The 27,215-nt window shown below is 41.5% G+C and overlaps 1 protein-coding gene across 5 annotated transcripts in view; it reads left to right on the plus strand.

Moving 5' to 3' along the window:
* Window positions 1-8,059: 8,059 nt before the first annotated feature.
* LOC121281853 (septin-6) overlaps window positions 8,060-27,215 on the plus strand; it is a 71,569-nt gene continuing 52,413 nt past the window's right edge. For 4 of the 5 annotated variants that reach the window (XM_041194917.1, XM_041194914.1, XM_041194918.1 and 1 more), the window contains exons 1-2: window positions 8,060-8,216; window positions 21,369-21,483. In XM_041194917.1, coding sequence (XP_041050851.1) covers window positions 8,130-8,216; window positions 21,369-21,483 — 202 coding nt within the window. In that variant the 5' untranslated portion in view covers window positions 8,060-8,129. The remainder of the gene's footprint in view (window positions 8,217-21,368; window positions 21,484-27,215) is intronic. The other variant, XM_041194919.1, reaches the window with a different exon arrangement.

Consider the following 27,215-nt stretch of genomic DNA (forward strand, 5'->3'; position numbering starts at 1 on the left):
CCCATCCATTTAGAATGGTAGGGAATAATCGATGAGGCAAACATTGATAGAAGCTGGAACTTAAATTAAATTGTAATTGGTATAGGTTAGTGCTACTTCTGGCTATTGGTGTTTTATAAAATAACTTGTATGCAAGTGAGAACACTGACATTTAGGCCATAGTTATACTGAAACAGTCTCAGACTGATATGTCTGGAGTGTGATGTGCAGTCAATAAACCCAGTTATGTTCCCCAGTTAGGTTGGTTTGGGTTCATACACAAATGGTTGGCTTCAGTTGTGTTTCAGTCAGTTCTGAATCCTTAAACTGCTTTATCCCATTATGATTGTGGCAATATGATTGAAACTTTACATCCCTCATCCCCTACAAATTTTCTCACCTCTTCTGATAATGCCAACTTATATTGATGTTTGATGGTGCTAATGTCCATTTGTAGTACTCTTCACCTCTGAGTCATAAAATTCTGGGTTCAAATCCCAATGTGGGGTTTGGACACAAATGTTAAGGCTCATACTCCAATGCAGTACTGAGGGAGTGCTGCTTTGCTGAAGGTGCCATCATTTGGATGAGATGTTAAATCTGCCCTCTCAGCTGCTATAAAAGATCACATGGCACTTTCTGAAGAAGAGATAGGGTGTCTGCCAATGGTGTCTTGGCCAATATTTATCACTCTATCAATATCACACAAAAAATTTATCACATTGCTATTTGTGGGAGCTTGCTGCACACAAATTAGCTGCCATCTTTCCTACATTATAATAGTGACTAGAAAAAGTACACCACAAAAGTACTTCATTGGTTGTTATGTGCTTTGAGATAGCCAGTGGTTGTGAAAAGTGCCATATAAGCTGCAATTTAACTGTCTAGACTCTGGCCCTCCATTCACCACATCATTTCTGCAGGCACTGATTTGCTCAGCTGCACCCTGACCTCCACCTTTGATGCCCAATTGAACCATTACTCTCTCACCCTGGCCTTCCCCCTTGCTATGAGCCTGATTTCCACTCCCTTAACCCACAGGACACAGACTTGAAAAGATATGGTGGACCACATAAAGCACAATTGGGTTCTGTTCTCATCTGCTAAAACTACTCACTATTCTATTAATGAACGCAAAGATAACCTTCTAAAACTGCTAAAACTACTTACTATTCTATTAATGAAAGCAAAGATAACCTTCTAAAACTGAGACCATCCGATAAGCTGCCTCTCGTCCATCCCTCTCTTCCACCAGCCCATGTGGCCAAACTTTCTCTAATGCTCCTGACTGCTCTAGTCCAGAACTCACATCTTCTCAACTTTCTCTTCTCTCACCCCTTATGCTCTTTCTGAGCTCATCTCCTGTTCATTTGATCTTTATCCCACTAAACTGCTGATTACCCAACTTCCCCTCCTGGTCCCCATCTTAGATGGTATTGTGAACATGTCTCTGTCTTTATTATCCCCCTCTGTCCTTAATGTTTGCTGTCATCACCCCCTCCTCAAAAAAAGCAACCCTTGACCTCACCAACCCCGTAAACTATGGTCCCATCTCCGACCTCCTTTTCCTCTCCAAAGTCCTGGAATGCATTGTTGCCTCCCAAATCCAAGCTCATCTTTCCTGGAATTTCATATTTAAATTTCTCCAGTTAGATTTTTGCCCCTGCCACAGTAATGAAACGCCTCTTATCAAAGTCACAAATGACATGCTATGGGGCTGTGACAATGATAATCTTTCCCTCAACATTTTTCTTGACTTGTCTGTAGCCTTTAACATGGTTGACCACACCATCCTCCTCTAATACCTCTCCACTGTTGCCCAGCTGGGTGGAACTACACTCACTTGATCCCATTCCTATCTATTTAATCATGGTCAGGGAATGACTTGTAAAGGCTTCTCCTCCTGTTCTGTTACCTCTGTTACTCCAAAGTTCCATATTTGACCTCCTCCTATTCTCACATCCACGTGCAAATTGGCATAGGAACACGAGAATATGGGAAGTAAACACGTGGCTAAAGGAGTGGTGCAGGAAAGAGGGGTTCCATTTCGTGGGGCACTGGCATCAGTATTGGAACAGGAGGGATCTGTACCGTTGGGAATGGTCTGCACCTGAACTGATCTGGAACCAATGTTCTAGTGAAAAGGGTAAATAGGGTGGTCAACAGGACTTTAAACTAGAAAGTGGGGAGGGGGAGGGAAGGGTAAAACTCCAAGAAGTATAACTAATGGGAAACAAAGCAGCAGGTTAGTGTGTGTGTGTGTGTGTGTGTGTGTGTGTGTGTGTGTGTGGGGGGGGGGGGGGTGGTTGGGGGTGTTGGGGGCGGGTGGGGGGGGGCGGTGGTGGTGTGTGTGTGTGTGGATTCAACTTCATGGAAAATTATGAAAAATCTGAAAACAAAGGAGAGCCCAGGAAAGGCTATTAAAGTCTCCAGAACACAAAACAGGACAGAGTGTTTGGAAAGGGCTAGGAATCTTACTTCAAGCACATCAGATAAAGAGACGACAATGAGAAAGGGGACGGGAAATACAGGACTGAAGGTGTAGTATCTGAATGCAAGCAGTATACGAAATAAAGTAAATGAGCTTGTGGCGCAGATTGAAATTGGCAGGTATGATGTGGTGGGCATTATGGAGACATGTCTGCAAGGGGATCAGGACTGGGAGATAAATATCCGAGGATATACATCCTATCGAAAAGATAGGCAGGTTGGCAGAGGGGGTGGGGTTGCTTTGTTAGTAAGAAATTAAATTAAATTGATAGCAAGAAATGACGTAGGGTCAGATGATATAGAATCTGTGTGGTTAGAGTTGAGGAACCGCAAAAGTAAAAAAAACCATAATGGGAGTTATGCACAGGCCTCCGAACAGTAGTCAGGATGTGGGGCACAAGATACACCAGGAGATAGAAAAGGCGTGTAAGAAAGGCAAGGTTACAGTGATCATGGGGGATTTCAATATGCAGGTAGACTGGGAAAATCAGGTTGGTAGTGGTTCCCAAGAAAAGGAATTTGTTGAATGTCTACGAGATGGCTTTTTGGAGCAACTTGAGGTGGAACCCACTGGGAACAGGCAATTCTAGATTTAGTGATGTGTAATGAGGCAGATTTGATAAGGGAGCTTAAGGTGAAGGAACCCTTAGGAGAACGTGACCATAATATGATAGAATTTACCCTGCAATTTGAGAGGAAATAGCTGGAATCAGATGTAACGGTATTACAGTTGAATAAAAGCAACTACAGAGGCATGAGGGAAGATCTGGCCAGAATTGACTGGGAGATGAGCCTAGCAGGAAAGACAGTGGAACAACAATGGCAGGAGTTTCTGGGAGTAATTTGGGAGACACAGCAAAAATTCATCCCTAGGAAGAAGAAGCATACTAAAGGGAGGATAAGGCAACCATGGTTGACAAGGGAAGTCAGGGACAGCATAAAAGCTAAAGAGGAAGCATACAATGCGGCAAAGAGCAGTTGGAAACCAGGGGATTGGGAAGCCTACAAAGACCAACAGAGGACAACTAAAAAAGAAATAAGGAGGGAGAAGATTAAATATGAGGGTAAACTAGCCATTAATATAAAAGAAGATTGCAAGAGTTTTTTTAGATATATAAGGGGTAAGAGAGAGGCAAAAGTGGACATTGGGCCGCTGGAAAATGACACTGGAGAAGTAGTAGTGGGGAACAAAGAAATGGCGGAGAAACTGAATAGGTACTTTGCGTCAGTCTTCACAATGGAAGACACGAGTGACATCCCCAAAGTTCAAGAGAGTCGGGGGGGCAGAGGTGAGTATGGTGGCCATTACCAAGGAGAAAGTGCTAGGAAAACTGAAAGGTCTGAAGGTGGATAAATCACCTGAGCCAGATGGATTGCACCCCAGAGTTCTGAAGGAAATAGCTGAAGAGATAGTGGAGGCATTAGTGGTGATCTTTCAGGAATCACTGGAGTCAGGGAGGGTCCCAGAGGTCTGGAAAATCGCTAATGTAACCCCCCTGTTTAAGAAGGGTGTGAGGCAAAAGACGGGAAATTACAGGCCGATTAGCCTGACCTCGGTCATTGGTAAGATTTTAGAGTCCATTATTAAGGATGAGATTTCAGAATACTTGGAAGTGCATGGTAAAATCGGGTAAAGTCAGCAAGGTTTCATCAAGGGGAGGTCATGCCTGACAAATCTATTAGAATTCTTTGAGGAGGTAATGAGTAGGTTAGACAAAGGAGAGCCAATGGATGTTATCTACTTGGATTTCCAGAAGGCCTTTTGACAAGGTGCTGCACAGGAGGCTGCTCAGTAAGATAAGTGCCCATGGTGTTAGAGGCAAGGTACTAGCATGGATAGAGGTTTGGCTGTCTGGCAGGAGGCAGAGAGTGGGGATAAGGGGGTCCTTCTCAGGATGGCGGCCGGTGACTGGTGGAGTTCCGCAGGGGTCAGCGTTGAGACCACAACTTTTCACTTTATACATTAATGATCTTGATGAAGAAACTGAGTACATTCTGGCTAAGTTTGCAGATGATACAAAGATAGGTGGAGGGACAGGTAGTATTGAGGAGGCGGGGAGGCTGCAGAAGGATTTGGACAGGTTAGGAGAATGGGCAAAGAAGTGGCAGATGGAATACAACGTGGGGAAGTGTGAGGTCATACACTTTGATAGGAAGAATAGAGGCATGGACTATTTTCTAAATGGGGAGAGAATTCAGAAATCTGGAGTGCAAAGGGACCTTGGAGTCCTAGTCCAGGATTCTCTTAAGGTTAACTTGCAGGTTGAGTCAGTAGTTAGGAAGGCAATTGCAATGTTGGCATTTATTTCGAGAGGACTAGAATATAAAAGCAGGGATGTGCTGCTGAGGCTTTATAAGGCTCTGGTCAGACCACATTTAGAATATTATGAGCAATTTTGGGCCCCGTATCTCAGGAAGGATGTGCTGGCCCTGGAGCGGGTCCAGAGAATGTTCACGAGAATGATCCCAGGAATGAAAGGATTAACATATGAGGAATGTTTGAGGACTCTGGGTCTATACTCGATGGAGTTTAGAAGGATGAGGGGGGATCTGATTGAAACTTACAGAATACTGAAAGGCCTGGATAGAGTGGACGTGGGAAAGATGTTTCCATTAGTAGGAGAGACTAGGACCCGAGGGCACAGCCTCAGAGTAAAGGGAAAACCTTTTAAGAACAGAGATAAGGAGAAACTTCTTTAGTCAGAGAGTGGTGAATCTATGGAATTCATTGCCACAAAAGGCTGTGGAGGCCAGGTCATTGAGTGTATTTAAGACCGAGATAGATAGGTTCTTAATTGGTAAGGGGATCAAAGGTTACGGGGAGAAGGTGGAAGAATGGGGTTGAGAAACTTATCAGCCATGATTGAATGGCGGAGGGGACTCAATGAGCGAATGGCCTAATTTCTGCTCCTATGTCTTGTGGCCTTATGGTCTTATGCTGTACCTCAGAGTCAGCATCCAAAAGCACAGCATCATTTTCATATATACAGTGATGATATGCAGCTTAACCTCAGCATCACCCTTCTTGACTCCCTTCACTGTTGCCGAACTATCAGACTACTTATCTGACTGGCTGATCTCCTGAGAGATTACAAGATTGAGAGGAGATTTTGTGGAGTTGTTCAAAATCTTGAGGGCAGGTAGGGAAAAACTGTACTCATTGAAAGAAAAATCAAGAACCAGAGGACACATACTTAAAGTTTTTTAAAATTGATTTTACAGGATGTGGGTGTTGGTAGCTAGGCCAGTATTTATTTCCCATCCCTAATTGCCCTGGAAAAGGTGGTGGTGAGCTGTCTTCTTGAGCTACTGCAGTCCCTGTGGTGTAGGTACACCCACAGTGCTGTTAGGGAAGAAGTTCCAGGATTTTGACCCAGCGGCATTGAAGGAACAGCGATATATTTCCAAGTCAGGATGGTGTGTGGCTTGGAGAGGAACTTCCAGGTGGTGGTGTTCCCATGTATCAGCTGCCCTTGTCCATCTAGATGGTAGTGGTCACGGATTTGGAAGGTGCTGTCTAAGGATCCTTTGTGAGTTTCTGCAGTGCATCTTGTAGATGGTACACAATGTAGCTACTGTTCTTTGGTGGTGGAGGGAGTGAATAGTTGTGGATGTGGTGCCAATCAAGCAGGCTGCTTTGTCCTGGATGGTGTCAAGCTTCTTGAGTGTTGTGGGAGCTGCACTCATCCAGGCAAGTGGACAGTATTCCATCACACTCCTGACTTGTGCCTTGTAGATGGTGGACAGGCTTTGGGGAGTCAGGAGATGAGTTACTTGTCACATGATTCCTAGCCTCTGACCTGCTCTTGTAGCCACAGTATTTATATGGCTAGTCCAGTACAGCTTCTGGTCAATGGTAATGCCCAGGATGTTGAAAGTGAGGCATTCAGCGATGGTAATGCCATTGAATGTCAAGGGGTGATGGTTAGGTTCTCTCTTGTTGGAGATGGTCATTGCCTGGCACTTGGGTGGCTGTGAATGTTACTTGCCACTTGTCAGCCCAAGCCTGGATATTATCCAGGTCTTAATGCATTTGGACATGGACTGCTTCAGTATCTGAGGAGTCACAAATGGTGCTGAACATTGTGCAACCATCAGCAAGCATCCCCCCTTCTGACCTTATGATGGAAGAAAGATCATTGATGAAGCAGCTGAAGATCCAAAACAAAAACAGAATTACCTGGAAAAACTCAGCAGGTCTGGCAGCATCAGCGTAGAAGAAGAGTTGACGTTTCGAGTCCTCATGACCCTTCAACAGAACTAAGTGAATCCAAGGAGAGGGGTGCAATATAAGTTGGTTTAAGGTGGGGGGGAGGGGTTGGGTGGGGGGAGAGAAGTGGGGGTCACCCACCCAACAGCATCCGCAGTTTTTTGTTTTTAAAGCAGCTGAAGAGGTTGGCCAAGGACACACATTTAAAGCACATGACAAAAGAACAAGGGTTATGACATGGAGTGCACTCCCTGAGAGTGTGTTTGTGGCAGGTTCAGTTGTGGCTTTCAACAGGAAATTGGATAAGCACTTGAAGAGAAAATAAAATTTTTATATGGAAAGGGCAGGAAAGTGAGACGAGCTGAGTTGCTCTTGCTGAGAGTCGGCGCAGACACCACAGGTGGTATATGGCCTCCTACTGTACTGTAACATTCTGTGGTTCAGGTAGAGTGGTGTCGGCCCACATCATATTTATTTTAAATTGGAACCGGGCGGAAATTAAGTTCATTCATACTTAGGGACGCATTCAACTATATAAAAAAATCAAATATATGATTTATTGTGTCCAGTGGAAGGGTGAGTCATTGTGTTGGATAATGGGTTAGTCATTGTTTATAGTAGGAGGTACATCAAAGAGCATCTATCACTTTACACTGCAGTTTGCGTCAATCCAGTTAGGCGCCTAAAGGTTAAGCACCTTTGATGTTAAATGTGAGTGCTGGCTGCTGTATTGCCGCCTGCTCAATTACATTACCCACTGGGCCCAGTGGGAGGTGAAAATACAACTTGTTTTTTTTAAAAGACAACCTGCAACACACTGAAGTTGGGATGACGCCACCCATGTGGCATTAAAATACTGAAATTTCCGCACCTGCTCTGCAGCAACTACAGACTCAAGTGTAGCACTGCAATTTCCACGAAAAAAAACCGAGTGAAGAAACATGCCCCAAACAGATCTTTCATTGAAAATATTTTTCAGTTTTAAATTAGTTTGTGACTTTATGAAATATAAATAGCGGAGTTTTTTTTAAAAAGTTCAATGCATTGGGAACTAACCAATTTATGGCAATTAAATTACTATTCAATAAAGCTGTAAGTTTGCTGTTAATGAAAAAAACTATACACAATAATCCCTTTAAACTGAGTAAATGTTACTTTACATTAGGCAGAAAAACAGATACTTCTCGTTTCCGCTATTCTGGCAACAATGTGTCCAATCGGGGACTCTACCATTCTGAAAAGAGGGGACGCCATACAAACACTGATAACGTTTTGACTACATAGGGGAAGGCAAATGGTAGCTAGAAACGCAGAGTGGGATGGTAAACCTGCGTAGTACTACTATGAGGGCCGACAATGAATAACTTCCCCAAAAGACTCTGATTGGGGTGGGGAGGGAAAGACTGTGGCTGTCCCCGTTCCCCCTCTGTGCTGAGTAGTAGCGGCCAACATGTATCCAGTGCCTGTGGCTGGGAGCTGCGAGTTTCTTGTCACCAGCGGATCGACAATGGCGGCGGTTGAAGTGGCTCGGCAGATGGTGAGTGAGCAGCTTCACACTCCTTATCTTGGCCCCCTTCACGAATTCAGCTCTTGCTAAAATGCATGGGGGTTTCTTTCAGCCGTTTGCACAGAGAGGCTGCATTTTGTGTTTTTTTTTCCGCCCCCCCGGTTGCTGGTCAGCACAGTTATTGTTCACTGAGGAAAGTGGGGGTGGATGGAAGAAAGACACTGGGCGTTGGCTTCTGTGCCGAATTTTAAAAATTGCAATTAAAATAATGAATTAAAAAATGAAAAGGTTATGAGGGGGAAGGGAGGGACACTGCTTCCCTCCCGCCATTTTCAGGCTGGATAGCTCAGACTCAATTGTAGGTGGAGAGGGAACCTTTCCCACTGACTTCCTTATATATGTACCACCTGCACTTCCCACTTCGCACGCATATATATATGTTTAAAAGCTAATGGCATTCAATTGTTGAAATAGCGGCTGATTAATGAATAGCGGAGGGGTAATCATGACATACCATGTATGGCCAGCCCTGTGCAGTTCAGACCCATGTAACGGTTTCTATATTTGATATATTTTGCTAAATATTAAAGGGGGCACGATTTTAACCCTTGTCCTGTGCACTGTTTCGCTGTCACGCTTAGTACTTTAATGGTCCATTAAAATATAATTTTGTACACTGCGAATGCAGAACACTTCAGCGAGACTCAGCAAGACGGCTGAGTGTGTTCCATGTACGTAAAATGTGTGTAATAGGAGTAAGGAACGATCAACGAAGAGGGCTTCCGTGGTTGTAAGGACGTCGAGGTATTGCTTTTGCAGTTTAAGGCATCTTCTGAGTTGTGAGATCTGTAGGATAGTTGTAATGTATTCAAGTCTAGTTTTTTTTTGTTGGCAATATTGATCGAAATCAATGTTGTCTGCGAGGTTGTAACTGAAGCATGCAATTTAACCGGACTGATTTAGGCTGTTACTTCAGAGCATGTTGTGGAAGAATAGTGCCCCCGCCCCCCCCCCCCCCTTCCAATATGGGTTGTAATATGTAACTCACTCCTGGCCAGCTATCCCTATCCAGGCTCTATCACTGTAAATTTTAGGTCATTCAAAACTATGTTTCTGCCTAACTTGCGCCAAGACCTATTTACCCATCACCCCCACCCTGTGCCCGCTGACCCACATTGGTTTCTGCTTAAGTTGTGCCTCAATTTTTAAAACTCCTATCCTTGCTTTTAATCCTTCCATGGTCTCACGATTCTAATCTCCAGCCTCCAGAACCAATATTACTGCTAATCTACACAGCAACCCAGGAATACCCAAGTAGACTGCACAAAAGTTGACTCTTTTTAAAGTACCACACAGGCAAGGCTGCACAAAAAAATGTAAACAGGTTGTGCACTTGAGCAATCGTTTATGCACTCAAAAAAAAAATAGAGGGAATGTTGCCAGTAACCCCTGGAGATATCTACTGTGCTGTCATTCTGGTCTCTTGAGCATCCCCCATTTTGATCACTTCATCTTTGGTAACCGTGCCTTCAGTTGCCTGAGCCCCAACTCTGGAATTCCCTCCCTAAACCTCTCCCCATTTCTACCTCTCTTTCCACCTTTGAGACACTGCTTTGACCTAGCTTTTGGTCATCTGCCTTATGTGGCTCGGTGTCAAATTTCATTCTATAATGTTTCTGTGAAGCACCTCAGGACATTTTATTATGTTAAAGGTGCTATAAATGCAAGTTGTGTAATAAAGGGTTCTGATGGTTTTAAAACTTTTAGTAATTTGTGTCAGAGTAACAAAAATATTCATTCAAGTGAGTCATGTGATAATGATAAACCTGAGATTGTCACAAAAACATTTTAAACATTTGAGAACCATGTTCGCGTTCATCGAGGTGAAAGATGTTAATGTTGAGAAATTTAATATTACTGCACTACACTTTTTTTTAGTTTGTTCCTTGGCTGTGGTGGTTTTGTCAAAACTACATTTATTGCCTTTAGAAGTTGATGGTGGGTCTCCTTAAACAGGTACAGTCATTGTGATGGCACTCCCATGTTGTTAGACAGGGAGTTTCAGTGTATTGACCCAGCTATGATGCAGGAACACCAACTTATATCCCCAAGTTACAATAGTGTATGAATTGGAGATGATAATGTTTCCACAGTGTTGTTTCTGCTGCGCTTCTTGGTGATGGCGAGTGAAGTGCTGATGCATTAGACTTGGTGAATGGCTACAGTGCTTACTGTAGGCAGTGCATCAGTGATGGAGGGAGTGGGTATTAAATCCAAAGGCATTCATCTAGTGGACTGTTCTGTCCTGGATGATGATTAGTTGATTAAATGCTGTTGTGACTGCAGCCATCCAGGCAGTGATGAGCAGTTTCACATTTCTGACTTGAGTTCTATTGTCCGTCATTGTCAGCATCAAGTTAATCCAAATGTAGCAGAGTCAAATGAACAACAAAACCCATTTACTGCCCCAACTTTGCTCTTCTGGGATTGAGATTGAAGCACCTCTCACTACACTGGGGTAAATTCTGCTAGCCATCATTTTAACCTTTGTGGCCATTCTGGACAAGACTGCCAAAATGTCAATATGAGTCATTTTGTTGTGCGCGATCATGCTCAAACGATACTGAGTTAAGATTACCAAGCTTATTTCATACAGAGGCAACAGAATGAGTAGATAAACTAGGGTCACAGAGATGCCAAATCCACTGTGCCACTCTAACTCTTAGCAGTTTCTGCATGTCCTCTGACATCCCAAGGATATGTTGCAGCCTTGTAACAGATGCCTGCATGTTTGTTTTTAACTGTTGGCCTGTGAGCACTATTTTAATTTTATCATTAGTGTTTGCCTCTTCTGTTGGTACTGCCAAGTCTTCCATTATAGCCACTAACCCATTGCCTTTTAAGTTTTGCTGTGTGAGCTTGCATCATATGGCAGGAAGAACGCGGTTGTAATGGTATCAACTGGCAGAGAGTTCATTTGGAAAGAATACTTGTTTGCATGTATGGTATTTAAAATATTCACCGTCATCAATTTAATATTTTAATCTTTCACAATATTGGGGGCATATGACTTTCTGTGGGTTTCCAATGTGACATAATTAAATCAATAAGACATTAACGCCCTTTAATTAGATATGCTTTTAAATACTGAAGGTTGCATTGTTGTCTTTGGAAGGATGAAGCTGATATTGGAAATGTTGAAATAGTTGAGCCATACAGGAGAATACTGAATTTGGTTAATCTAGTCTATTCTGAGTGGGGAAGATCTGAACTGTAGCAGCCTGCAGTTTAGTCCTTGCAGCCTTAGGGTAATGGAGTAAAAAATTGACCTCATTACTATTTTGTAACTCCTGCTGGTAGTGTACATATGGATGTTGGGTGAAAACAAGGTTGGGTTCTGTTGTTATTTTCCATGTATTTTCATGTATTTGAAAAGTGTGGCATCGAACACCCGTTGGTGTTAATTTGCCCACATAGTTGCCACATGGTTAATGCACTAGTGTGCCATACCCATTATCATGGACGAGGAACCAAAACCTTTTTGGTGAGGGAGGGAAAATTACAGTACTTTTAGAAAGGAAAAAATCAAAAGGCTGAGCCTGAATATCCGATACCACGTTCTTAACAGCTATGGAGTGTGAATAAATGTCCATCAAGGAAGAAATGCAATTGCCAGAAATGTTTCAGTCAATTTTATGGCTTGCACTTGTCATTAACTTGATAAACCCTCAAGCATGTCAAGAATATGAAGTTAGGTATAAACATGTTTAAGAAATATTATGTTGAAATCTCTGTAGCTTGTGTATTATCAGTGAGGAAGATATTTAAGCCATTTTTAAAAACTCCTTAGTATTGCAGCAAGCCAATGTTCTATTCATCTACTGCCAAGTATCCTGTTTTCAATTCTTTTTCCACATTCAATTAACAATAATTGCATATGTGTATTGTTTCACTCAACAGTTTTGTTTATGTTGCTGTGTGCAGTACTTATGCCATCACCCTTCCTTGTGCAGTATCATTACACAATCCCATTGCAGTGCCTGCTCAAAACATGGCAATCAATCAGCTCATTAGCCCATATAGCATGGTTGTAGAGACAGTGGACATATTTATGAATTGTGAGAGCAGTTCTCATGTGATGCTGTGTTTCATCATTTGTGTTTACTGTTTTGCAGCTAGTTTACTGAATCTGCATCTATTTACATTTTTATTGTATGCCATTTTATCCCAAGGTTTAAATACAATATTGTACGTTAAGCCATCTTGCAGTGTAAAGCTAATTAGAAAGTGGTAATTAAGAATGAGTCAAAGAGCAGCTATTATGGCTAGCTGATTTAGTTCCTATGACAAAGAAACTGCTTGGTCTACGTGCAACATTTAAATACCCTTCCTATCTCTGATCTAAGTTTTCAGTTCTCTCTCTCCAGACTGTGCTAAACTCTTTAATCTCATTTAGCTGTTGTAATTGCATCAATCTCTTATTCCCACTCCCTTCAATTTCTTTCTAGCCACTCTTTATACCCAGTCCGATCTCCTTTTGATCTCTTGAAATAAAACCAGGAGCCAAAGCAGTGCATTTTCATATCCAAGATCTAACCTGGTTAAATACCTCTCACTCCCTCCAAATAAAAGGTGTCGCTATGGGTAACCGCATGGGCCTCAGTTATGCCTGTCTCTCTATGGGGTATGTGGAACATTCCTTGTTCCAGTCCTACTCCAGCCCCCTCCCACAACTCTTTCTCTGGTACATCAATGATTACTTCGGTTCTGCTTCATGCTCTTGTCTGGACCTGGAAAAATTTATTAATTTTGCTTCCAATTTCCACCCCTCCATCATTTTTACATGGTCCATCTCTGACACTTCCCTTCCTTGACCTCTCTGTCTCAATTTCTGGTGATAGACTGTCCACCAATATTCATTACAAGCCTACCGACTCCCGCAGCTACCTCGACTACAGCTTCTCACACCCCGCTTCCTGTAAGGACTCTATCCCATTCTCTCAGTTCTTTTGCCTCCGTCGCATCTGTTCTGATGATGCCACTTTCAAAAACGGTTCCCCTGACATGTCTTCCTTCTTCCTTAACTGAGGTTTTCCCACCCACGGTCGTTGACAGGGCCCTCAACCATGTCCGGCCCATCTCCCACGCATCCGCCCTCACACCTTCCCCTCCCTCCCAGAACCATGATAGGGTCCCCCTTGTCCTCACTTATCACCCCACCAGCCTCCGCATTCAAAGGATCATCCACCGCCATTTCCGCCAACTCCAGCATGATATCACCACCAAACACATCTTCCCTTCACACCACACACACACACACACACACACACTCCCCCCCCCCCCCCACCCGCGGCATTCGGCAGGGATCGTTTCCTCTGGGACACCCTGGTCCCTTCCTCCATCACCCCCTACTCCTCAACCCCCTCCCACAGCACCTTCCCATGCAACCGCAGAAGGTGCAACACCGGCCCCTTTATTTCCCCTCTCCTCACCATCCAAGGGCCCAAACACTCCTTTCAAGTGAAGCAGCATTTCACTTGCACTTCCCTCAACTTAGTCTACTGCATTCGCTGCTCCCAATGCGGTTTCCTCTACATTGGAGAGACCAAACGCAGACTGGGTGACCGCTTTGCGGAACACCTTCGGTCTGTCCGCAAGCATGACCCAGACCTCCCTGTCGCTTACCATTTCAACACTCCACCCTGCTCTCATGCTCACATGTCCGTCCTTGGCCTGCTGCATTGTTCCAGTGAAGCTCAACGCAAAGGAGGAACAGCACCTCATCTTCCGACTAGGCACTTTACAGCCTTCCGGACTGAATATCGAGTTCAACAATTTTAGATCATGAACTCTCTCCTCCATCCCCACCCCCTTTCCGATCCCCCTTTTTTCCAAAAATTTATATAGATTTTTCTTTTCCCACCTATTTTCATTATTTTTAAATGTATTTCCATCCATTGTTTTATCTCTACCTTTTAGCCTATTTCGATTCCTTCCCCCTGCCCCACCCCCACTAGGGCTATCTGTACCTTGCTTGTCCTGCTTTCTATCCTTAATGTCACCATTAGTGCATTCCTTAGATAATATCACCATCTTCAACACCTCTTTGTCCTTTTGTCTATGACATCTTTTGGTTATCTCCACCTATCACTGGCCCTCTATCCAGCTCTACCTGTCCCACCCACCTCCCCCAAAACCAGTTTATATTTCACCTCTTTTCTATTTTTCCTTAGTTCTGTTGAAGAGTCATACAGACTCGAAACATTAACTGTGTTCCTCTCCGCAGATGCTGTCAGACCTACTGAGTTTTTCCAGGTATTTTTATTTTTATTTTTGTTTTGGATTTCCAGCATCTGCAGTTTTTTGCTTTTATCTACATGTAGATGTTGCTTGAGCTGTGCTGTGCTCCTCTTACCATTCCTATGTCCATCTAATAATACTCATTCATGTTGTCTCACTGGAAGATGACAGTTAATACACCCTAGTTTGCTAGTTTAAAAATAGGGAAGTTTTGTTACAACTGTACAGGCTGTTGGTGAGACCACACCTGGACTACTGTGTACAGTTTCAGTCCCTGTATTTAAGAAAGGATATACTGCCATTGGAGGCAGTTCGAAAGAGAGATTCCTGGGATGAAGTGGTTTACTTATCAAGAACGGTTAAACAGGTTAGACCTTTATTCATTAGAGTTTAGAAGAATGAGTGGTGATCTTATTGAAACGTACAAGATTCTGAGGGGGCTTGACAGGGTAGATGTTGAGAGGTTGTTTCTGCTATTGGGGAAATCTCAAACTAGGGGACATAGTTACAGAATAAGGGGACACTCATTTAAAACTGAGATGCGAAGGAATTTCTTCTCTGAGGGTAGTGAATGTCTGGAATTCTCTACTGCAGGGTGTTGTGGAGGCTAGATCACTGAAAGTATTTAAAGAGGAGGTAGATAGATTTTTGAAATATCAGGGAGTTGAGGGCTATGAGGAGCTGGCACGAAAGAGGAGTTGAGGCCTGGGCAGGTCAGCCATGATCTTATTGAATAGTGGGGCAGGTTTGAGAGGGCTGAATGGCCTCCTACTCCTGTTTCTTTTGCTGTTATGCCGGCACTGGGTTTTCCCTCGCATAGAATTTACAGCACAGAAACAGACTATTCAGCCCAACTGGCCTCTGCTCCTCAAGAGCCCCCCTCCCACCCTCCAACTGCAAATCTTTCTATTCCTTTCTCCCTCATGTACTTATCCAGCTTCCCCCTAAAAGCACCCACACTATTTGCCTTAACTGTTCCCTCTGGTGGCATGTTCCACATTCTAATCACTCTCTGGGAAAACAAGTTCCTCAAGCCTTCTCTGTTGGATTTATTAGCAGCTATCTTTTATTTATGGGCCCTTGTTTTAATCTGGCCCACAAATGTAAACATCATCTCTATGTCTACCTATTTCATAATGTGACAAACCTCTGTCAGGTCATCCCTCAGCCATCTCTTCTAGAGAAAAGAATCTCACCATGTTCAGCCTTTTCTGATAGTTTTTGTCTAGCATTAGTATCTAAGATGATCCAGATGTGAGTATTTTAGCACAAATGCACTGAGTCATTCAAGCAGACCTATTTCCTGCTGTCTTCTGGTGAATAAAATACTCATGAGGGCTTGGCTGAGAAACCTTTTTTTAAATAAAAGCCTTTGTGGTACCTGCATTTTGCCTAATTCTGGAAAATCTAATCAAATTGGAAGTTTGCATTGACTGATGCTTCAGTCTTACTTTAGATTAGGATAAACATGACTCTGAAAATTCTTAGCATCGACAGCACACAGTTTTGGTGTAGAGAACTAAATTTTCAAAGTACAAAAGTACTGTTGAGAAGCTAGTTCTGGGCAGAATACAAAGACCATTTTGTTAGTCCTTTGAAAACCCCATATGGTCGAGAACTGGGGCTCATGTTAGACATACTAGCCTTTCTCCTCTGGGAGCCAGGAGTAAGGGACCTTGTATGAAATGAGTTTGACCTGTCATGATTTGCTATGCTTGACCTGGGATTTCTTGGTGCTGACAGTAAATATCTAAATTGGGAACATCCCTTGTCTTAATGAACATGTAAAAAAAATATAGTATATGTGGCAACTTATGTGAATTTGGAAAGGCGGCTTTATAAATCAAATAAATACAAACGTTTTGAAAAGATTTGTCAGCACTCGCACTTCAGAGTATCAACGCTGGAAATTTTCAATCTGCAAAGTTCCTTCACCATACAGCGGTTAAACCTATTGATGGTTTGTGTAGACCACTTCCTCCGATAAGCATTGGCCTTAAAAGGGGAAGGCAAGGGTGGCAGCTGAACTCAGCCAATGAATCTAATGCTCGTTATTTTTGAAAGTGTCACACATGCAAAGTATGTCATTCTTGTGTGTGATTGTCTCGATAATATTAACGGCGTTCATAAAACATCAACAAATCACAACTTTGAGAAAAAACAGCCATTTATTTTGTGCCTGCTTTGCTAACCTTGATGAGTTGAGCAGGAAAGCTGAATTTACAAGCAGTTGCCAAGTTGCAGACATCCCCCAAGTAATTGGCCAACAATACATCTCTGAAACAAAAACAGAATTACCTGGAAAAACTCAGCAGGTCTGGCAGCATCGGCGGAGAAGAAAAGAGTTGACGTTTCGAGTCCTCATGATCCTTCAACAGAACTAGTTGATGATGCCAGACCTGCTGAGTTTTTCCAGGTAATTCTGTTTTTGTTTTGGATTTCCAGCATCCGCAGTTTTTTGTTTTTAATACATCTCTGAATGTGCCCATTGGACCACTTTCCTCCAGCAAACACCTGAGCAGTTACATGTCGGCAGCCAAAAACCTCACTCCAGATAAACTGTGGGCAGCATCATGGAAACAATACCTGATGAAACCATATTACAGTTTCTAGATTTTCAGTGCTATATAAATTCCGATACTGTTTTAGGGCTTAGTGTGGAAATTTGTTTATTTTTTCTTGTTGAGTGCTCTTCAAACTCTGAAGCAAATTGTAATGGCAATGACTGTTTAAAACAGAAACTGGAGGAAGTGAAAAGAGGAAACAGGAAACCACACACAAACTGTCTTTCTGCCTAGTCTACTTCTCTTGTTCAATTTTACCTTGAAATCACCTTGTTTAATGTCTTGTGGCAGAATGCTTGCAAATCTGCTTTGTAGGTGAAACTTTTGTGAAGTGAAATTCTTATTTGTAATGGAAGATTATTATTTCCAGTACCAGCCTAACATCAAGGCTAGTAAAAGGTACTTGTGGAATCACATTTTTCAGTTAATTTGGACTTCAAGTTTATCATACATTACCTTCCATCTCTGTTTTTAAGGTGGGATGGACTGGGAGATAGAGTTCTTCAGATTGGCACACAATGGCGAATATCTCCCACTGTGGCATTGATTTCTCTGAACGAGTTAAGATTTCTGATGCCCCAAATCATTTCATCTAGTGACACTACTGAGGGATATCAAAATTTTCCAATCTGTGTCAACTGAAGTTAAATAGCTACTGGGGTAGACTTTCTGAATAAGAGAAAAAGCTTGCACTACTGGAGCTCATTGTCATCCTGTCCTTATAATCACTATGTGACTTATTTTTTGACCTTCAGTACCTGGGCAGATCTGTTTGTTGTCTAGGTACAGCAGAAAATGTAGATTTATATGCATTTTGTTCACTTCCATCTTGGCTCAGTCGATAATTCACGTAAGTGATAAGAACATAAGAAATATGAAATTGTGCGCTGAAACTGCACTCTGGGTCTTGACCATATAATGTTGAGTGTCACTGCACTGCATTGCTGAGGGATTGTTATATTCACAGAAGTACCATTCTTCTGTTGACCTCATTTCATGGTTCGGGTGAATGTTAGAGGTCTCATGGTAGCAACTGAAGAACAAGGAATTTGTCTGGTATCTTTTCCAACAGCTACTCCTCCACCAGCACTGTCAAAAACAGATTAACTGGTCCTTACTCTCTATACCGTTTGCAGAGCAACTGCTGCAGTGGAAGACACTCCAATTCATTGTACGTGAGCGCTCAGAGAAGTTTGAGAGATAAGGTGTTAAATAAATCCAAGAACATTTTCGCATAGGATCGATACCGAGAGAGAGATAATTGTGCTCATTTCCTCCATTGAGAATTTAAAAAGTAATGTTTCCCTTTCATTAATTCATCCAATAGCGCTTTGAATTGTCTCCCCTATACTGTCAGACTATTCCAAGTGTTGACATCTGCATGAAGGTGTTTTCTGTCACATCTGTCCTGAATTTTTCCTTTCATTAGTACGTTGTTCCAGTGTACTTGACTTGAAAGGTGCTCTAGATGCTATTATAAGATCCCCACTCAATTACCTCTTTTCGGAGCTCAGGAACTGGTCTGATCAGGGAACAATGATATGTTTTATGTTTGGAACCTTCCTTGTTCCCCCTCGACTGATCAAGCAGTATAATTTAGTATTCTCCATTTGTTTTGGTGGTTGCTGCTCCACAGTGATTTGACATTTGAATTGCCAAATCTGTGGCCAACATTTGTCCCTGCAGTGTGTGGTAGCTTACAGTTATCTATATGGAATTCCATTGCCAAGAATTTGCCTGGTTGACGATTTTTTGTTACTATTTCTTTGTAGCTCCCTGGCTACTTCCCCAAACCCATTTGTAAATTTGACCCCTTTGCATTGGGTTTCGGAATGGCTATGCAGATTGAGAACAATTTAAAAAAAATGACGGCAACCTGGTCACTATTTCTCCCTCCACTTGGACATTTCTCCTCTAATAAATGCTACTTTCAGTTTCAATGTTACTCTGAGGGAATTTCAGCAGGGTTCTTTTGAAAATAATGTGTTTTCCAACGTGTTCAACAATGCCACTTCCTCAAATAAAGGCCTGTGAACTTGGTTCAGCAAGATCTCTTTCCAAAGCCATGCTGGCTATTGTTTTATCAAATGGAGCGTGTATGTATTGTGATGCACAAGGTTCTTTTCCTTTCGGCCATTATTTGTGTGTACGCAATCGGTTTCATTATTTTGCCAATATCAATGTAAGACTGATGAATCTGTAGTTTTCTGGGTGATATTTGTTCCTTTTGTTAAATAGGAATGCCCATAGTATACCATGATGTAATATTAAACCATAGACGTTACTCTAACTTCAATGCCAGCACCCCAATAACTGGACTGGAGACGGTTACTTCAATGGTGATTTGTAGGGCACAAACTGATTAATTTAACAGACTCTTCAATCATCTGTTGGTAATGTTTATAATTCAACCAAAAATATTGATCTTTCCCTTGTCAATCAGTGTGGTTCTGTAAATACTTTGCCAGGACTTTGTTTTTTAGTATTGGATGCTTGTGTATTGGATTTAATTGCAGTTGATTGCAAGGTAATGCAACTGGTCAGCTAGTTAACTATGGTTTGGCATGATTTGACATCACCTGGCTATTGGTAAGCTTTGCAGTGCAGTTTAATGAGATAATATAAACCACCGATGTGGGGTTTCACTTCAAATACCACTGGCAATGACTATGTAGTGAACCTGATGGTTTCAAGTGAAAAATTGATTATGTTTTTGCATGTATTTAAAATCCTAGGCTAGGAGATGGGGGTTGGAATAGGGCAGATACTCAATAATAGTGTTACTGGATATTTGATACTCCTGCATTATGGCTGCTGTCCAGGAGGTGGGTTACCTATTCACACACCTTTGCAAAGGGAAATATTTAAGTTGTCTTTGGTGGACTGAAGGCTGAGCCTCAGCTCTTGCATGTGCTGCTGTGGATGTCACTGCAAGGAACGAGATGCTTTCCCTCAAGGATGAAGAATTGACAGGAAAGTGGTCTGCACAGAACAAGAGTTCTGCCTAAGCTTACCTTTGGTTTTCACTTTGGCTACCTTTTTTGGAACGCTTGCATTTTCAATAAAGAGTGGCTCTTGTGGTCTTCCAAAGGTAATCTATCGTGGATCAGGCAAAGATTTGAACCACGTATCATATATATTTGTGTATGGAAATGAGGGAAAAGGGGAGCAGACAATGTATAGTGAAGAACAAAAACCAACTTGTCTAACAAATGATCCTAGGAAATGGGTTCAAGTATTCACTCAGTTGGTGAATGCTGATGGATGCCTTTGCCTGTGAATCATAACCCAAAACAATTGACATGCTATCGCTTTGCTGTATAGTAAGTGGTTAGAGTGTACTATGTACTTATCAATATTAACCTGAGAAGCGGGCACTTCAGTTTCACCCTTGAAGTCTGTTCTTACCTGCCGTTGTGATGTAACGAATTGTTATGGTTCTAACTGTGTGATGCTGTAACCGGTCAGGTTCCTATCTGACCTGCTGAGTAATTGATGTAACCATAACAACAGAATTTGCTCGATTTAAACTCCCTCATCTTCAAACTGTGATAGTTGTTTTTTTTAAATGTACCCTGAGGGGATCTAGTCAGCAGATTGTGAAAACATCTGTTTTCCAATTAGATCACACCATTAAGGGTATCTTGTCCAATCCAAGGACACTGTTATTGGGTGGTGCAGTAATTTGTCAAATTTTGTTTAGAATCACTAGGAGAAATGCTACTTTTGAACATGGTTGTATGAATTCTGGAGAAGCAGTGAAATTGGCCTTGTCTCAAAATATGTTTGGAGGACTTGTTTCAAATGGCATTCTCCATTGGGTGTACATTGGCTGCCATGTGATGCTTAAGTGATCAATTGTTAAAAATTGTTTGACTCACAATCTGGCAATACGTGCTATCCAATGCAAATCAGTTTTTACAGTCACCAAATGGATTTGAAAACAAAGTCATTGCTGTCTACTCGCGGAGGAGATGTCACAATATATTAATTAGCTGCAGCACCAAGGACTGTGACGTGATGTAACTTGGACATTCTGATTGGTTGGCTGGCTTCTGGGGCTATCCAGTTAGAGCTGGTCACTCCCATTTTTGTGTTACATGTAGCTTCTGTTGGGCCATTCGTTACACGATTAGTAAACAATCATCACTAACTTTGCCCTTGTGATAATGTGCCTTCACATTTATTTTTTTTGAAGTATTATATTGGTAAATAATTCGCAAGAAACCTCTAAATATGACAGGTAACGTTTTCAGCCAGGTACAACTCGTGTGATCACTGCCCACTCCCCCACTAATTTGTTTTTCCTATTTTCCAGTCCGAAGGTGCCCGCAACCTTTCGCTGTCTGGGCACGTTGGCTTTGACAGTATGCCAGACCAGTTAGTCAACAAGTCAGTGTGCCAGGGCTTCTGCTTCAACATCCTGTGTGTGGGTGAGTACTTAATTGCTGGGATTCCAACATGATATCTCATAATGGCTGGCTGGTTGACTCCATGATGCCCTGTCTTAATGAACCGTTTTCCAGGGTATGTACTCATAGGTCAGATGCATTAGAGAATACGCTCTTCACTGCCATAACAGTAGCTGTTGAGAAGTCATTCCCTCATCCCCACAAAAATCAGCTTGGATCTAATTGAATGCAGGGCAGGCTCAAGGGGCAGAATACTCCTGTTCCTATGTTCCCTGCCAATGGCATTGCATGTTCGCACTGTGCATGTCTTAATATTGTCCTCACTAGTGATTATTTCAAGAATGCAAATATTAACAGTTCTGTAACCTGAACTGGTATGCACTGGAAATGGAATAAGATTAAATTGTGCTTGCCTTTCAGGGCCATCATGAGGGAAATCCCTTGTCTCATTGATTGGAACCCAGGCCCCAACAGCAGAACTGTTTTTTTTTACTTCACAACAGCCTTAATTAAAACCCTTGCCCTGTAGGGGAGTTTAAATTACAATACATTTTTTCCCTTTTGGTATATGTAGGCCATTATAATTCCAAAGATTCTGAAAATAATTAAGCTTTGCTGAACTTCAGTAAGTATTCTGTTAAAGCTGTTCCAATGTAGGTTAAACCAAATTACTGACTGCTGTTTCTCTCTACTTCGGACTAATACACATCGTGGTTAATTCACTGGTTGTGCGTCATGATCCTATTTTTATATGGGAATTTCATGCTTTTCAAAGAATGTGGTTCATTTTTAGATTAGAAAATGTTAACATTTTTTAAAAATACCCTAACTTGCTGAAACAAACTTAACACTCGACCCAATTCGTCAGATGCATTTAAACACTGACATAAGTAATACGTGGGATATCTTAATTCCTGTGGAAAGCTCTTGCATTTGAGTCAAGGGATCAAGCCCTACTCCAAGATTTGAGCATTTTAATTTAGGCTGAAACTTCTGGTGATCAGAGGCTCTGCCTTTTTGAGAGATATTAAGCAAGCTCCCTTCTGCTCCATCAGGTGGATATAAAGGATCCCAAGGCACTATTCAAGGAATGTGTGGGGTTTACTTCTCCCCAGTGTCATCCTTTAATCAAAATCACTGAAGCGAAATGGTCCCACTTATTTCATTGCTGTTTTGGGGACCTTGTGTTTAAATTGGCTGCTGCATTTCCCTACATTACAGTAGGGGTTACGCTTCAATAGAAGTTAATTTGCTGTGAGCTTCTTAAGAATGGTCTGATGTTGTGCAAGATGCTATATAAACACAAGTTCTTTCTATGCTGTAGCATTGAATAACATAGCACTAATGGTGCTTATCTTGAATGAAAGGCTTTCATGTTTTGCTTGTTGCCTGTGACACCCCTCATTGTACATCTTTTGTTTTTGGTGAAATTTGGAAGGCAAAGCATTCCAAGTTACAACTGCATTTGCCTAATGTAAGTTGAATTGTTTTGAGAATTGCTACTGTGGCATTACCTCCCTGCCAACTTTGTGGCTGTTTCTGCTATCTCACCACTAAACTTGTAGATATTTATAATGGGAGTACAAAATAATGTTGTCAAAAGCTGATGGATGTTATAGTTAATGGCTTGATAAGATAGCGTTGTGGACCTGTGCCAGTTCAAGCATCTTTCCATCTTGGCAGTATACCTCTGCTAAAGCTGATGCTGCAAAACAATATTGTGCAAGATGGTTTTGCTTCTACTAATTCATTGTGTATTGCTGAAAAAGACATTTTTTTTGTTGAAGCTTCTTGTCTTGCCCTGATCAGGACAATTTGCTAGAATAACAAATGTAAAGGGAACAACAATTCATATTGCATGAGAAGAGTGCTGATTGATTGGCAATTGGACTCCAGTAAAGGGGTTGTCATGGAGAATGCACCAGAGTCCACTGGCCAACCAATCACTCCCTTCTCATGCAGTATGAATTGTTGTTCCCTTTACAATTTGGTATTCTTGTGAATTGTTCTGATGAGTTCCAGATGTCTTTTTTCAACAATATAAAAGAGATACAGTGATCTTAGTTTTACAATCAGGGTTTAAAGTGATTGCATTCTTTGCATCGAGCATGATCTACTAAAAGTAAAATAGAAATGTTGTAGCGGCTTGATCTTGCAAATGACAACACAGTTTTTATATAAATGAGCAAATTCAAATATTTGCAGTGTAGAGAAGCGACTGGGAGAGAAAGCAAGGGTTACATTTACATGGATCTGCCTAGCCACTTAATAGCTCATTGAAGTGAGATACTAGAGAGAAATCCAATCACGCTTCAGCGAAAAATTGTTCAAATGCTTTGGTTATTGTTGCCTTCATTTGATCCCTAGCTATCTTATTAAATGGTAAGCAGCATCCTGCTGGCTATATTTGATTTTGCCAGCTTGCTGCTGTAGCTTCAGAAGTGGGGACAAGAGATTGGAATGTTCCTTTGTTCCAGTGCAATAGAGCAGATGTGACCTATTAAGTTAATTTTAATTTCCTGAATGGTTGATTTACTAATGAATTTTCTTTTTTAAAGCTATTAGCATTTATTAAGTTTTCTTACCTTATCTGTCTGGGTGGAGGTCACCGTGCCACTGAGCGTATGCCTTTGAAATTCTTTGAAGGATCCCTAAACTGCTACACCCCAATGTTGCATAGTGTTTATTTCTCAGATCAAGTAGGGTAGATGTTAGCCCAGAAAGCTGCAGACTCATTAATCATGCATCAGTAACTGGTTGAATAATGGAATTGATCATTGGGAACCAAATTGAGGATTAGCTGCACAAACATAACCTGGGAAATAGCAGTCTTTCTAGATTCAGAAGCAGGGGGAAAATCCTCCCTGACCCACCCTCCATGGCCTTTTTGAGTAAGTGGCATCCTAAATTGACGTTAGATGCCCCTATGATCTTGACCTAGCTTTCCAAGCGTCTTAAATAAAGTGCCACTTGAACGGCTGTGTCATAAGTTTAGGACTTAGACATGAATAAGGCATTAATTGACAAAGAGTAAACCTCAGGGTCTAATTAGGTAAGGGATAGTAGACTGGGAAATACAGGAGGAGTGGGGGTGGAGGGAAAGAGTACTAGATTCCTACTGTGGGGTGGGGGGTGCCTGTGTGTCTCAGCGAGTGCTGGAGAGAAATGTGATCACATTACTTTGTGTTCCAGCTGACTTGCGATATAGGTCAACATTTCATTAGCCTTTTATGAAGCTGTGCACTAGCTTTTAGTGATTTATGTATCTGGACACCAAAGTCCTTTTCTCCACAGCTCCCAATCTCTCACCATTAAGAAAATATTCAGAATTATTCATCTTGGATCCAAAGTGGATGACCTCACACTTCCCCATGTTAAATGCCATCCACTCGAAGCTACTCTGCAACAACCCAGCATGCATCAATAAATCAACTCAAATGCACAACTGCGCTGTCAAAAAATATTATCGATCTGAAGTTGCCACACTGAATCTATATTGTGCTCTTGTCATCTTAGGGGATCAAAGTGGAGAACAGATTCTTGAGTGTATTCAGTGATGCTTCTTAGATTATGACGTTTCTACACTTACAAGGATAGAAATCATGCTTTTTTTTAGTTTGGGGAAAATGTAAGAGGAATCATATAACTGTGAGAGAAGCCAAGTAATTGGGGTAGAGCTACCACAACAGGGGTTCAGTGGAAAAATAGAAAAGGATAATGAAGAGAAACTAGACTAGAAAAAGGCTAAACTAAGAAACAATTTGGCCTAAATTAACCAGACAAGAATGTCAACAGGAGTTTCCAAATATGTGGGAGAATAAGTTAAATATCCCCACAAGGTAAAATGGGCTGCATCAAATAAGTATTCTGGTGTTAAATAGAACAATCAAAATTAAGACTTGGGGCATCATATGATAAAGCTAGGCCTAACAAGAATAAAGATAATCATGAATGTAGAAAGTGCAGTAGCAAGGAAGTGAAAAGAGATTAGATGGGCTCAAAAGAAATTTTATTTAAAAAAGCAACTTGCATGAAATTAAAAGGAATAAGGACTTTATCAATATATTAAGAGGAAAAGAATATTTAGAGTATGTCGGGTCAGACAAGGGTGTAGGGGCACTGTTTGGAACATACTGATGGATGATATAGTCGATAGTAAGTAAATGCTTTATCTGCGATTATAAATGATGACAGAAGTGAAAATGTGAGTGTACCCGGAGATTGTGGGAAAAAAAACTGAGAAGGTAATTATCGAAAAGAGCAACTGTCTAAAGTGGATAAGTCACAAAGTGTTGATGGTGTGCACTCCAGGCAATTGAAGGAATTCAACAGGGAGTTGAGACTCTAGCCACACATATTAAACGTGCAAGTTATGTTGGCCAGAAAAGTATTGAATGCAGCACCTCTGTTCAAGAAGGGAGAGAAAACCAAATAAGGTAGCTATAGACCAGTTAATCTGATGTATATATTGAGGCCAAACTCTTGGAATCCATATTTTGAGACCATAGAGCATTTAAAGACATTAATTGAGGGCACTCACTATGGATTTGTGTATTTGACAACTGAGTATTTTTTTTGAAGAAGAAACTGATCGTACAAATAAAGGGAAAAGAGGAGAGTAATGTATGTGTTTGGAATTCAGGTGGTACAAGATGAATTGCAGCAGTATGAATTCACAAAGTTAATTGTGGGACAAGAAGTGGAGGTCAGGGTTAATCAGTATTGATTTGATTTTAAGAAGAGTTAGAAGTGGTTGGCTTGCACTTGGACGTTTTCAGCTGGTTATTGAAATTTACTGACATAAAAGTAGAGGGCTTGGCAAGCAGGAAAGTGTATCGTAAAGAAAAACTTTAGAAGGATATAATACAGGCTTGCTGAATGGGTTTATAGTTGGCAGGTACAGTTGAATGTGGTGAATTCTGGAAGGGTAAAACAAGGGATGGAAATATAGACTTAATTAAAAGCTGAATGACGTGGATGAAGGCACAGATAGATATGCAAATGCATAATTCACTAAAAATGAGTCATTTTAATAAAAAACAAAAGCAGAATTACCTGGAAAAACTCAGCAGGTCTGGCAGCATCGGCAGAGAAGAAAAGAGTTGATGTTTCAAGTCCTCATGACCATTCAGCAGAACTGTTTGAGTTCTGCTGAAGGGTCATGAGGACTCGAAACGTCAACTCTTTTCTTCTCCGCCGATGCTGCCAGACCTGCTGAGTTTTTCCAGGTAATTCTGTTTTTGTTTTGGATTTCCGGCATCCACAGTTTTTTGTTTTTATCATTTTAATAAAAAAGCTGTTAGTGTTTTGGGTTTATAAATAGAGGCCCAGAATCCAAGAACAAAGAGGTTTGATAACTTTATACAAGGCAACGAATAAATGGTTCAGAAGGATTTTTTTTCTTTATTCTTTCTTGGGATGTGTGCGTTGCTGACAATGCTAGCATTTGTTGCCCATCCCTAATTGCCCTTGGACTCAGTTTGCCACAGCAATTAAGAGTCAATCATATTGCTGTCGATCTGGAGTTACATGTAGGCCAGACAAGGTAAGGATGGCAGACTTCCTTCCCTAAAGGACATTAGTGAACTAGATGGGATTTTACAATAATTGATATGGCTGCCATGGCCACCAGGACTGAGACAAGCCTTTTAATTCCAGATTTATTAATTGAATTTAAATTCCACCAGATGCCTTGGTGGTATTTGAATTCAAGTCCCCAGAGGATTAGTCTTAGCCTCTGGATTATTAGTCCA

Source organism: Carcharodon carcharias, chromosome 9 (assembly GCF_017639515.1).
Source record: "Carcharodon carcharias isolate sCarCar2 chromosome 9, sCarCar2.pri, whole genome shotgun sequence".
NCBI lineage: Eukaryota > Metazoa > Chordata > Chondrichthyes > Lamniformes > Lamnidae > Carcharodon > Carcharodon carcharias.